Below are 13247 nucleotides of genomic sequence, written 5' to 3'. Positions count from 1 at the left end.
GGGGCAGCAGGTGCTGCCACGGCCAAGGCAGACAATCCTGCTGCAGGCCGCTGCCCGCCTGGGACACGCCTCTCCACAACCTGCTCACTTTCTCACCTCCCCTTCATCAGGAGGGAATATCCATCTCATTTACGAAATGTTCTCTGACTTCTCTCAGGTGCTTCTCTGTGTTAAGCTCAGGGCCAAGTAAGCATTTTGCCTGTGTCTTTTCTATACCTCAAGCTAGAGGTAAGGGTCTCTGTTTTACTGAGGAGGAAACGGAGGGTCAGAGAGGGCGACTCTCCTAGGCCTCACCCTGGCAAGCATGCAGCCATGTTCTAGTGCACAGCCCTCAGCTGGCAGAGCACTGCTCTCACCTCCCACATGGTACTCTGTGGCCTTTCCATCCCCCTTGGGGTGAGGGATTAACGGTACCTTCTTCCCAGCTTCCACAGAAGCTTGTGCACACTCATCTCCCTCTATTATGTTTATAGGTCTGCGTGCCACGTGGGGAAGTGTTCAAGGGCAGGGAGGAGGCACAATCATCGTTGTATCCAGCTACTACCCAGTGTTTGGTTCAAAGCAAGTGTTCAGTAGATGTGAGCTGAAATGAAATATTGCTTTTGGATGCTGAGCAAAGTGGTTTTGAGCCCACAGCATATCATTCAACTGTGTCCTTAAAGCTGTTTTCAGACCACCGTCTTCCACCTCATTGGTAATGGCAAGACTTGTCGGGGGTCAGTGCCACCACCTGCTGCCATGACTCTGCTCTCTCTCCCAGCCCGAGGTAGAGGGTGGTGTCTGCTTCTCGGGTCTTGGCTCTCTGGATCCCATATAGCTGGGTGACATCTGGGTCCTGGCCACCCCATGACAGCCATCTCCTGCAACTGCATTCTTTAATAAACACAGCGGAAGCAAAGCTAGGTAGGAAGGAAGAAAGAGCCTGTGCACAGTGTTGGGACACACCCTTGGGTGGCAGAGCCCAGGTCAGTGGCCAGGAGGAGGGCACGCTCATCACAAACAGGAATGGGGCACGGCCACCACACTCCCCACTCTATGTCCCCATCTGGTCTCACGCACCCAGCCTTGGAGTATTTCCTCTCATCCAATAAGCCCAGACAAAGGCAGAAGGAAGAAATACACCCCGCCACCCCGTGCAACCAACCAAAGCCCCTTCTGTCTTCTCAGATCCCAAGCACTGAATTGGCTTTGTTCTCTATGCACAGACCAGAGGTGGTCCAGGCAGGAAGGAGTTGGAGGATGGTGGGGTAGCTGACGACCTATCTGGCCACCAAGATGAAACAAACGACAAACAGGCAGATTTTTTTTTTAAAGGTAATATCCACTTCTGGCAAATATATAGGGAAGTGGACACTTTTGATGCAGTGCTTGTGGGCGGGTAAATCGGTATAACCTTTTTAGGGGCAATTTGCGGCATGTAATCAAAGGCTTACAGTGTGCGCTTCCTTTGACTTGGCAATTCCGTTCGTAGGGTTTGTCTTAAGCACATAATGAAGAATTTGTGCAAATATTTGGCTCTGAGGATATTCACTGTGGCACCGTTAAAGGAGGTATGAAACCAGGAACCACCTAAATGCCCGTGTTGGCGTTGGACGAGTGAGGGCAGACTGTGTAGCCTCATGACCGCGCAGACAGGGGGTTTTTAATGACATGGAAAGATGCTCACAGCACTGTGTTCGGGGAAGAAAGGGTACATGGAATGAAAAGCATGGGAACATAAGATAAACTTATCTTCAAGTCATGTAACTCAATGTATTTTCCATGAAACCTCTAAACACTCTTTCAGGTGACGTAGCTCTAAGTTCAAAGAAACGAGTCCGATTGTGAGTCTAAAAAACGTGTAATAAAAACACTGTTTTTCCTGTTTCTAGACTTCTTGGATAAAAGTATATTTATTAAGCTTTTTTTTTTCAGAATTAAAAATTGGACCCACAGTTTTGACTTTAGAGGTCTTGTACCTCAAAATATATCGAGGACATTACTGGAAAATTCAACATCCTAGTCAAACGTAAGTAGGTCCCAGGAGAGTGCTTGAGCTACGTCTTTACGCAGTGAGGAAGGTCAAGAAGAGACAGTGCTGCTCATCATGGTTATTCTGGGATGTGGACTCCTGAGTGTTTTACAACTTTTTTTTCTTTCTCACTGACATGTTACAAGGTCTGATGGATGAATACAAATTATTTTGTAACCCCAAAGCAGCTGATTATTTGAATCTAAAGCATCTGTCCACAATGAGGTAAGAGGCCATTTCCACCTGCATCTGAAGCCGGAAAGGAGCCCTGGAAAAGCAGAGCTGTGGCGGCAGCAAGCCCCAGCTGGGGTCCCTGGTGCTATTCTAGGAGACACTAGAGCAGCCAGAGGCTCCCCTCATCTGGAAAACTACTATCCAGAGGAAGAGACGCACCTTCGTTAGATACTGACTGTGAGGTTGTTACTGATGAATAGAGAGGCTCTGAAGTAAAGGGGCTCCAGATCTCTGAGAGTGTGAGGCAAAGAAACCATAAGGTGAGGACATGCCCCTTTTCGAGAAAGTGACAGGAGGCAAGAAGGATGGGCAGGTGTTCCTTGGGGAAGGAGGCGGGGCAAATCTATCCCTTGGCTCACCTACAAGGGTTGGGAGAATGTACTGACTCTTTGGGGGCAGAAATCATTTTCCTATTCCACATGGGTAAAGAACAAAGAATTGTTCTGCAATCCATTTGCTTGCATGTGTCTGTTTTATAAAGTAAATGGTGAGCCACCCCAAGCCCCGCTGTTCCTCTTCAGGCTTCTGTTGTGGCATCAGGCCCTGTTAGGAGCGGCAAGAAAGGTAAGAACAGACAAGGGCTGAGACGTTTGCTGTCCTTTTAAAGGTCCAGCCTAGGCAGTGAATGGCCTCAAGAGGAGCCAAGATTCCACTGGCGCCTGCAGGGGACCCTGTCCTCCCTCCACTGTACCTGCACTGTGGAGGAAGTTCTAACCGGACACTTCTTCCAAGAGCTCCCCCTCTGGTGAGGCGGAGGGCTGGGTATCCCCGCGTGGGGGCTCCATAGGGCCCCGCGATCACCCCACTCACCTTCCAGAGCAGAACAGCCAGCAGCAGGAAGATGAGGATTCCCACCAGCAAACTGATGGCAATGATCCAGCCCACCACATAGCCCCGAGGCTCCAGGTTGTGCAAGGCTTCGAAGACCACCTAGGAGGCAAAGCAGAAGTGGGGATGATTCTCAGATAGAAGTACTGAGAGCATGACAGAGCCTGGCCAGGGCTTGACGTCTGGAGGGAAGCACAGATCTGTCCAGACTGTTGTGACCAAAGCCGGGATTTTGGTTCAGCGCTTTTCTGCTTGTAGGCTGATGGATTTTTGACAGAATCGGAAAAGGCCCTTGAAATCCAAGTCCCAGTTCTGGAAAGGGTTGTCACAACAACAAGCCTGACTTCAATATCACGTGGTAAGGATCTCAGAGGACGCAGTCCGTTCTTGATTTGGGCAATGACGGTCTCCCTTTCATTACGGTTTTGCAATGAAGGGCGTGGGCATGCTCTCCGTGTAAGACTCTACTCTTCCCAAGGGTTCACCTCACAGGTAGCTTAGGACAATCATTTGGTCAATGCCAATTGCCTGACAGACTGTTGCTCCACTGGGGCCAGGACACCATCTGTCTCGGGTCTCATGGCTTCACACACAGCAGGCCCTGCCTCCTGAAGCGCTGGGCTCTGGGTCTCCACGGGAGCCATATGCAATCCTGGCCCATGCCACAGGGAGGCCAGTTTCCCCAAGTTTTCTGGAAACTCAGCGGTGCACCGGACCTAGCCATCGACCTGCAAGAGTCAACTGGGTGCTTCTTTGCCTCATTCCACATCTGGTGACACAGCAGTGGTGGCCTGAAATGGGCCATGTATAAGGATTTACACTGCAAAAGCTGGCAGAGGAGTTAGGGCCTCCTGCCCCCCTGCCAGAGAACTGATTGCTCAACACGTATTAACACTAACTGTACCCTTTGGCTCTGTTTTAGCCTCAATGGTCATGGTAGAGTCTGGTTTTGTAGAATTCAAAGCAACCATTGTGTCCTCGCTGTTCAGTAACCTTCCCTATCATGCACTGTCCACTCGAGCTTGCTGCAAAACAGACGGAAAATTGCATGCTGGGCAGTCATTGTTTCCTTTGGCTGCCTGGCTGGCCCCCCCACCCCCCCAGGTCTTTGTCCAAGCTGGGTCATCCCCTCCTTGGGGGAAAGCCATCTAAAGCCAGCTGGACGCCAGAGGCTCTTGGAGGCTCTGCCTTTGCCGAGAAGCCTCACTTACCCTAGGAGCCCGTTGTCCTGCCCCATACCCCCAAACCACACGGGGTGATGGGGCCCAATACTGACTTTCAGTGACCAGCACTGTTTATGTCTCCTTTTAGAGCCTTGCTCCCAGCTCTCAAATTCTTCCCAAATGGTCCTCTGTGTCAGGCTTGATGGTTTTCTTGCCATCTCTTGTCTAGTTCACACAACCACCCCAAGAGGGCTTCAACACCTGCTTTATAGACGGGGACCATGGAGGCCCAGAGAGGACAAGCCTTTTGCTCTGGTCCGTGTTGCTTAAGTCAAGATTTGAACTCAGGTCTAGCAAACCCCAACCCCCCAAATCTGAGCTTGTCACCATCACACCACAGAGTGCCTAGCTGATGGTGGCTCTTCTTACAGACTAGCCCTTGGTTAAATGGACCATTTCTCGGCTGTGCCCTGATGATAAGGAAAGCCAAGTGTGAGCATCTCGATCTCACTGCGTCCATCCCCACAGCTCTGGTAGGAGGGCAGGTGTGTGCAGTGGGAGGGGCTGGATGGTCATTCAGGATGCAGAAGAGCTGCCACGGTCACACCTACAGACCCTAAATCCAAAACATTATCTCCAGGAAAACCAGGCAGAGCAGAGACCATCCCTTCCTGCATGGGGACAAGTGAAAGAAAGCTGCCTACACACATAGTAGTCATTCTGGGAATGGAGAGGAGGCCACCTTGAGGCACATACTCACTGGCTGTGTGACCTTGGGCAAGGTACTTTCCCTCTCTGAGCCTCATTTCTCTCATCTGCAAACTAGAGGTAAAACAGCACCTCCCTAGGAAATTCAAGGGGACAATGCACACAGGGTCCTGAGTCTAACATCTGGGAGAGCCCATCCTTGACAAACGGAAGGAGATTTTTCCATCAGTATTGGCAGGAAGGTATTTTTGAGGTTATGCATGCTTGGCTACTCTTTAATTAAAAAAAAAAAAAACATTTATTGATGTCTAAGATGCAAAGAGAAAAGAGAACACAACCCAAGGCACAGCTCATTAAATTTTTATATATTGCATGCTAAATGCACGTGTAATCAGCACCCAGAATAAGAAAGAGAACATGTCCAGTCCCCCCAGATGCCCGCTTTGTACCCCCTTCCTGCTAACACCCACATCAAGCATAACCAGGAGCCTGACTTCTCAGGACCTACATTAGCTGCACCTCCTTCTCTCCTCAGTACATCTGGGACGGCACAGTGTGAACTCCTGTGTCTGGCTTCTCCTTCTTCATCTTCTTCTTCTTCTTCTTCTTTTTTTTTTTTTTTTTTTTTTTAAAGATTTTACGTACTTATTTGGGAGAGAGAGCATAAGCAGGAGGAGAGGCAGAGGGAGAAGCAGGCACCCTGAGGAGCAGAGCGCCCCATGTGGGGCTCGATCCCAGGACCCCAGGATCATGACCCGAGCCGAAGGCAGATGCTTCACCGACTGAGCCACGAGGAGGCCCCTGTGTCTGGCTTCCTTCTCTCACTGTCGTGTCTGGGGGACTCATCCAGCATGTTTATGCTCACTGCTGTAGAGAACTGCCCAGTGTGAACCCACTGCAATCTGTTTATTCATCCTCTCCCTTTAGGGGCTGCCACCAAGAGGGTTTTCAGACATGGAGCAGCCCTGAAGGTGATGCGAGGTAGAGGCCCAGAGAAGGGGTCTGAAGTCTGTCATCATACGTCCACTACTTTCTATCTGGTCCAGCTAGAGTCTCCTGTCTTTAAAGACGGATGTGTGCCTTTGGGTTCTTGCCCCTAAAAAGCTGTGGACTGAACCACCTCCCACATTCAAAATCTCTCACGGGGTCTAGTACAGATGAGCCTTGAGGCACTGTGGCCAACAGGTATGACTTCAGGCAACCGAAGTACTGCTCTCAGTTTCCCGAGTTGTGAAATGGCGGCTTTAAAGGGAACAATCAGGCAGTGTTGTGAAAGCGCCTGGTGATTGGTCACGTAACACAAGGCTGCAAAGCTTCCTTGACAGTAAGGTGCTGAGGCAGGCCGTGAGCGCAGCGTGGGCCCGCCATAGTCCAGCTCTTCTCAGAGCACCAAAGGCTTCTTGGGGACCCAGCCTGCCCCTCGCTGCCCAAAATCTGCATCCTGGCAAAGCTGCACAAAAAAGCTCTGGTTTTGTGGATACAGACACAGTCAAGAGTATCCACTGCAGTTTAGTCTAGAAAATTCTGCAAGAGTGCCCTGACACTTCCCTGGAATGTGTGTTTAATCTTTCCTTATTTTTAGCAATGCTGTTCCTCCTCTTGGATGTGTGTCTTGTGCTTTGGCAGAGATGGTCCCTGCACGTCAAGACTCTAATTAAAGTCCATCTGGGGGAGAAAATCAAGAGTGTCCTGTGGTTTTAAGAAGTCACGTCTCAGATAAGACCCCAAAGGAAGGCACAGCTGCTGGACTACGACGGGGATGAGGTTGGGAGTCAAGAAACAGTGACCCCGAGGCTTCGTCTCCACCACTGATGAGCCAGTGACCCAAGTCAAACCCCTGTACCTTTCCATGTATCTTTTCTCTCTGTTTTCTTGTTTCCGTCCTGTCCCCAGTCTCTGTCCCAGGTCAGCTCCTGGTCTGCATTCCCTGCATCATTTTGGGAGCCCTGGGGAGGCCCCCCTGCTGTCAGGAGTGTCTTTGTAAAATGCAGGTTTTCTCATGCTTCTCTGCTTACAATACTGATGTGAATACACCATCCAGGGGCCCAGGAGCTTTACAGTCTGGTCTCCCTCCTGCCTTGTCAGCCCCTCACCGGGCAACCATACACATCCTAGCTAGTCTGCATCAACTTGTCTGTGGGGCCCGTGCTCAGGCCACTTGGAATGACCTTCAGTTCTTGTCCACTTGGCAAACTCCAATATTACTCATCTTAAAAATGTACATACCCTTTGGTCCATTAATTCCGTACTTGAAAATTTACTCAAAGGCAAAGAAATATAAAATACAGAAAAAGTTTTGCCTCCAAAGATGTTCATTGCACAATTATTTATCCTCACACAGAACAGAGATTTCCCCAACGCCCAACAACAGGGCAACAGGTAAGTCAGTATATAATTATGGTTAATCACGATGTGGACTTCCATAGAGCTATTCAAAAGGATGATAATAAATCGCGCTGTCAAAGCACAATTTTCAACAAGCTGAAGACATGCCTCTCCCACAAATACAGAGTGAACAACTGTTAAAGACGTATTTAATTCATTATGAAGGGGGATCAATGGGATGGTGAAACTAGTTCAAAGAAGGATGGTGAAAATCAGATGCAAAACTGGGTAGTAGCCCACAGGGTGCTGAACTACAACCTTTGGGATTTTATTTTCTGCCGGAGAGAGAAGTCATTTTCACCTTTACTGGCAAAAGGCATTTATAACTGATCAGTCTTCTACAATCAACTTGTAACTTCACAGAATCCAGGCCCTAGAGCGTTAGGCAGCCCTGCTAAACCTTTTCTCAGATTTTAGTGAATCGAAGGTCCACATGAGGAACCTGGTTACAATGCAGATTCTGCATCTCTGAGTTTGGGCTGGGGCCCTGGGAATGTTCCAGTCTACCATTGGAAGGATGTGCAATCATCTTTTTGCCTGATTTCCACGTTTTAAGTACTTTCAGAAAACATGATAACAGCATGGGAAAAATGAAAATTTTACAACGTCAAGTGAAAAAAATGAGAATATCGATTTACTGTCTAGATCATATCAGCTTTGCAGAAAAAATGGTAGGACATTTCAAAAGTACACAGGCGCTTTTTGGTATAACGGGAAATTTTTTTCTTTTTTCTACTTTTTTTGCTATTAAAATTTTTCTTAACTGAGCATTTCAAAGCCAGGTTTAAAAAAAAAAAAATTGAGAGAGACTGGGCTCCAACATCTCCGTTCCAAGAAGCCTGACCCACCGCCTCTCTTTTTGGCAGAATTAGTCATTCCCTCTCTGAGCTTTAGGAAATGACCTCTTTTAGCAGAGAAGACCTAGCATGGTATCCCAATGTCACAAGCGGAAAAAAGTGGAGGTTCTCTGGTTGTAAAGAAGGTAGGCAGCCAGAGCCCAGCCTACTCAGCTCCCCATTTGCAAACCTGTCCCTCCTTACCCCGCGCCAGCAGGCCTGGACCCGGCTCAAGGGAACCCTTGGCTCCACAACACTTAGTTTTAAAATCACAGCTAAACACTTGGCGGTCCCAGCCTTAAGTCCTTCTTGCTCTGTCAGACAATGATGTATCTCCCTGCTGGTGGACTCCAGCACCCTGTGAATTTTTACAGAACAAGGTTCCAGATGCATGTCCTCCTGTCGCCTAAACCAGGATCGTGATTCACGATGTGATTCGTGAGTGCACACATTAATAAATTAATTAATGTGTGCACATTAATAAATGTCCTCTTGGCTAGAGCATGAGATGAGGCATGACGGTGATTCAGTCTGCAACAGAGGCTAGGGTTCGAAGCCTGAGTCTCTGAGTGTGCTTCCTGTCTATCTCAAAAATGTATTTGCAAATGTGATTTCTTGGTGGGGAGTTCTGGCCATGCATCCATCCATCTGCCCACCCACCCGTCTGTCCATGCAACCATCTGTCCATCCACCACATCCACCTCTCTGTCTATCCATCCATCCAACCGTCCATCCAACTAACAAAGGTCTATGTGGCAGCTGCCACGTGCCGGGCACTGTGGGGGTTCTGTGATGCATCGAGCAGGCAGTCCTCGCGCTCACAAAGCTTCTGGCTTTTAGAGAATCCTGACCAGTTAGACACATAAATGTGAAATCACAATTTTGGCAAGTGCCCCAAGGGAGAGGTTCATGGTGATGGAAGACTCTGGGATAGGGATGGAAGTCAGAAAGAGTTCCTGGGGAGAACTGCCTGAGCTGAGGGTGATGAGTCAAAAGCAGGGGGAGGGGCAGCATTCTAAGGAGAAGGAGAGCGTGTGCAAAACCCCCGTGGCAGGTGTGCACTTGGCAGGGGTGGGACAGGGCCAGAAGACTGTGGGTTTGGGACAAGCAGAATGGACAAGAAGCCAAAGGAAGATGTTCAAGATACAGCTAGAGAGCTAGGAAGGGCTGGAGGCTGTGTTAAGAATCATACGCCTTATGTTAAGAGGAATGGGATTATGATGCAGGTTTCTGACCAGTGGAGAAGGACATGGCCTGCGATGTGCCAGGAGCACTTAGCAGAGGAACAACTGTAGATTAGAAGGGAGAACGTCCCACGGTGGGGGAGGGGTTCAAGGAACAAACAGCCCGGGGAGCAGGGTTGCAGGAAAAGTGGCACTGGGAAGTGAATGCTTCTGGTAGGAAAGGAGGGGAGGAGAAAGGGAAAGATATTAAGGATGAGGGAGAGGCTGGTGGTGGAGGCTGGCAGGAGGCTGGCAGGAGGCCAAGAGACAGAAGTTCTGAGCAGTGAAAGGATGGGTGATGGCACGGCCGGCTGTGGACTGAAGCCAGAGGGCTTACATGATAGGTGTTAGCCAAGAATACAGAGGAGAAGGAGGAGGCTGAGCGTTTGTCTCCACAGAGGATTTGAGGAGGACAGACATCAGGCTGCGACCATAGCCGGCCCAGATACGGGGTGTCCTGCCTGCCGCTGTAAAGTCTGAGGTACCCGAGGCTGGCAAGCTGATGTCAGGGGACCACTGGGAGCCGACTGCCAGTCTGAGGCAGCTGGCAAGACAGAACCAGGGTGCTCGATTCCCTTCTGTGTTTCCAGAAACTTTTATGTTCCCACCACTGCAAACAGGCCTCATGTTATAGCCGGCAATGCTCAGGTCTCTGGAAGGCCTGAGGACACGACCACAATGGGGAGCACCCAGCCCAGGCCTCTGCTGGACCAGGGCTGCCAGTGCTGAGACTCCCTGGAGGAGGTTCAACCTCAGACGGTTGAACAACCTCAGGTCGGCTGAAGGTCAACCGCAGTGGCCAGATGCTCTCTTCAGTCAACCTCACACCCGTCTCCCAGAAAAGGAATTCGAGTACAAGAAAACATGGATGGGGAAGAACATCTGGGACAATGAAATGACATTTCCACCTGCTTCTGATTACATCTAATCACCAGTGAGGGTGTGGAGGAGGGAGGACGGAGAGACGGCTGTGGGGGCTGGAAGAAATGTTCCTGGCACAACCATGTCTTAAACTGCTCTCAGAACACAGCCTTTGGGAAGCGCGCAGCTCAGGGGAGCAGGGAGACCTAGGGAGATGATGTCCAGGAGCAGAAAATAAGCCACACATCTGGCGAGACTGAGGCTGTATGCCTACGCTGGGACATGCAAGATGTCAGAGCCGCTGAGGCCGCCAGGTGCCAGGGTTCAGAGGAGCCTTGCTTTGTTTGGAGATGCGGGGGGAATGAGATGGGCTAGTGCTAATTTCCTTTAGTAATGGGGCACATTTGTTGGGAACTTACTGAGTTCCAGACCCTGCGCTGAGAGGTTGTATATCCATTCCGGCGGATAATCCTCATGATTGCTCTTTAAAGGGAGGGGGAGCAGACAGCTTGTCGACCTCCAGGCTATTCTGAGGAGAAGCCATGCATCTGGTGAGGGCCCAGACCACAACAGGAAGAGCTCCAAAATCAACAGACCCTTAAGTCTGCACATGATGTGCTTCTCAGGCCACCGGAGACAAGGGTCCCTCTTAAAGACCAAGGGCCAGCTGCTTACCATCCATGCTACTGTGACCCCTACCACCTGCTGGGAATGGTGTTCCCATTGTGTGTGGGCACAAGGCCACAGGCCGGCCCAGGGTAGAGGGACACGGGATTAAGGAAGACTCAGGACTTGCAAACAGGCCGACCCGGCAGCCAATCCTGGCTCTTAGACTGACAAGCTGTGGCACCTCAAACTTGAAAGGTCTTTTCACCTCCTGGAGCCTCAGTTTCCCCGTTGGAGAAGAGAGTAATGATAGCTAGTTCGGAGGGTCACCAGAGCTGAGCACATCAAATGCCGGCACACCATAGGAACTAAACATACATGTACAGATCTAAAACAACGAAGTCATTGAGCACAGTGGACATTCCGTGGATGGCATGATTTTGAGGCCACTTTCCCTAGGTTACGCTGGGAGAGGGCAAAGGACCTTGAGCTTCTTCCTGAAACAGTCCTCAGCCAGTGACAAGCAGGTCTGAAAGCCAGCTCCCTCGCTTCAAGGAGGACAAACTCTGGGGTGGTCTGTGTATTCCAGAGTCCCCCACAGCATCAGGCTGAGGCTAGGGTCCCCTGAAGTCTCATCCTTCCTCTTCCCCTTTGTCTTCCCTATCCCATGATCTCAGTCCTTTCCTGGGCTCACACACTCGTCTCACGTTTGCCTCTTGAGAGTCTAGCCTAGGACCCATGCAGCTTCCTGTGGCATGCCTGTCCTTTCTCCTTGGCCCTTAGAAAACTCCTCCAGGGCCTGTTCAGGGTCATGCCTCCTTCCGCACAGCCTGTCCTCCCCTCTTCAGCAAGGCGTTCTCAGCACGTAACCATTCTGTGCTGCACGCATGGCTGTGTGCACGCATGTATGTGTGCGTGCTGTGGAAGTCTGGAGGGTAAAAAGGTTTCTTGTTCACACTTATTGGGGGTTCAACTCATGTCTAGTGAAAGAACTGGATGGATTGGACAGCACCCCTGTCCTAAAATACAACCTTTCACACAGAACTCTCTAGAGTCTAGGGATACAGAGGCCACCAAGGGAAATGGAAATAAAGGGGCACCTGGGTGGCTCCGTCAGTTAAACTTCTGCCTTCGGCTCAGGTCGTGATCCCAGGGTGCTGGGCTCAAGTCCTGCATCGGGCTCCCTGCTCAGTGGGGAGTCTGCTTCTCCTCTCCCTTTGCCCCTCCCCTCTGCTTGTGCTTGATCTTTCTCCCTTTCTCAAGTAAATAAATGAAACCTTAAAAAAAAAAAAAAAGGAAATGGAGATAAAAAACTGGGGGAACTTGAGGTCCCCCAGCCCTGATTCAACCAGAGCATATTCAATTTAGTGGGTTTGTTGTTTACAAAAATAACAATGATGACGACAGTCATGATGAAACCAGACATCACTGGATTGGGATAAACTGACTGAGACTCTTGAGGATTTGGGAGAAGGAGAGGCTGACTCTTCATGTGTTCATCCTCTCCTTGGCCCTCTCTTTCTGCAGTGAGAGCCTCCATGAGCTGAGCCCCCCATGTGGACACACCAGGCAAGGAGTTTTGCATCGAGATATTGTTTAATCCCTCCCAACCCTTTTGGACAGGCTCTCCCTACATGTGACCTGCACAAATTGCTACTTCCTCACTGACAAAATCTACCTGCCCACTTCCATCTCCTCTGTCACCATCAGCTCTTGCCAGGTAACTGTCACAAGCTTCTAACTAGCCCTCTTAGGTCCACCTTTCCGTCTTACGATCCGTCAACACCACGGCAGCCCATGATTTTTAAAGGCCATACAGCTGACCCTTGAATAACACAGGTTTGAACTGTATGGGTCACTTTCATGCTGATTTTTTTCTTGATAAATACAGCACAGTGCTGTAAATGTATTTTCTCTCCCTTATGAGTTTCTTAGTAACGTTTTCTTTTCTCTAGACGACTTTATTGTGCGAATATAGCACGTAATGCAGATAACATACCGAATGCATGGTAACAGACTGTTCACGTTATCAGTAAGGCTTCCAGTCAGTAGTGGGCTATTAGTCATCACGCTTTTGGAGAGACAAAGATTATGTGTGGATTTCTAACTGCCAGATGGGTCGGTGCACCTGACCCCTGCCCCCATTGTTCAAGGGTCAGCTGCCTCCTGGATCATGCCATTCCCTGTGTCAAACAGGAGCTCTTGGTGGCTTCCCTTTGCTACCACCCCCTGGCATGACATGGTGTGGCCATGCCCACATTCCCCCCACGGATATCTGTGCTGTTCCCCAGGCTCTTGCCACACTGGTCTCTGAGTCGTGAACCTGGCGGGCTGTTCGGGTCTTCAGGCAAACTGGGGTGCTTCTCCCCATCCTTGGCCAGCAAATTCCTTC

The 13247-nt window shown here is 50.0% G+C and overlaps 1 protein-coding gene across 2 annotated transcripts in view; it reads right to left on the bottom strand.

The window, feature by feature from the left end:
* LOC111159088 (integrin subunit alpha 9) overlaps window positions 1-13247 on the bottom strand; it is a 333563-nt gene that overhangs the window by 13317 nt on the left and 306999 nt on the right. For both annotated transcript variants that reach the window (XM_022521479.1, XM_022521480.1), the window contains one exon: window positions 3056-3175. In XM_022521479.1, coding sequence (XP_022377187.1) covers window positions 3056-3175 — 120 coding nt within the window. The remainder of the gene's footprint in view (window positions 1-3055; window positions 3176-13247) is intronic.

Source organism: Enhydra lutris, unplaced genomic scaffold (assembly GCF_002288905.1).
Source record: "Enhydra lutris kenyoni isolate GAN:26980312 unplaced genomic scaffold, ASM228890v2 scaffoldscaffold66, whole genome shotgun sequence".
NCBI lineage: Eukaryota > Metazoa > Chordata > Mammalia > Carnivora > Mustelidae > Enhydra > Enhydra lutris.
This window is presented reverse-complemented; position numbering and strand designations above follow the sequence as displayed.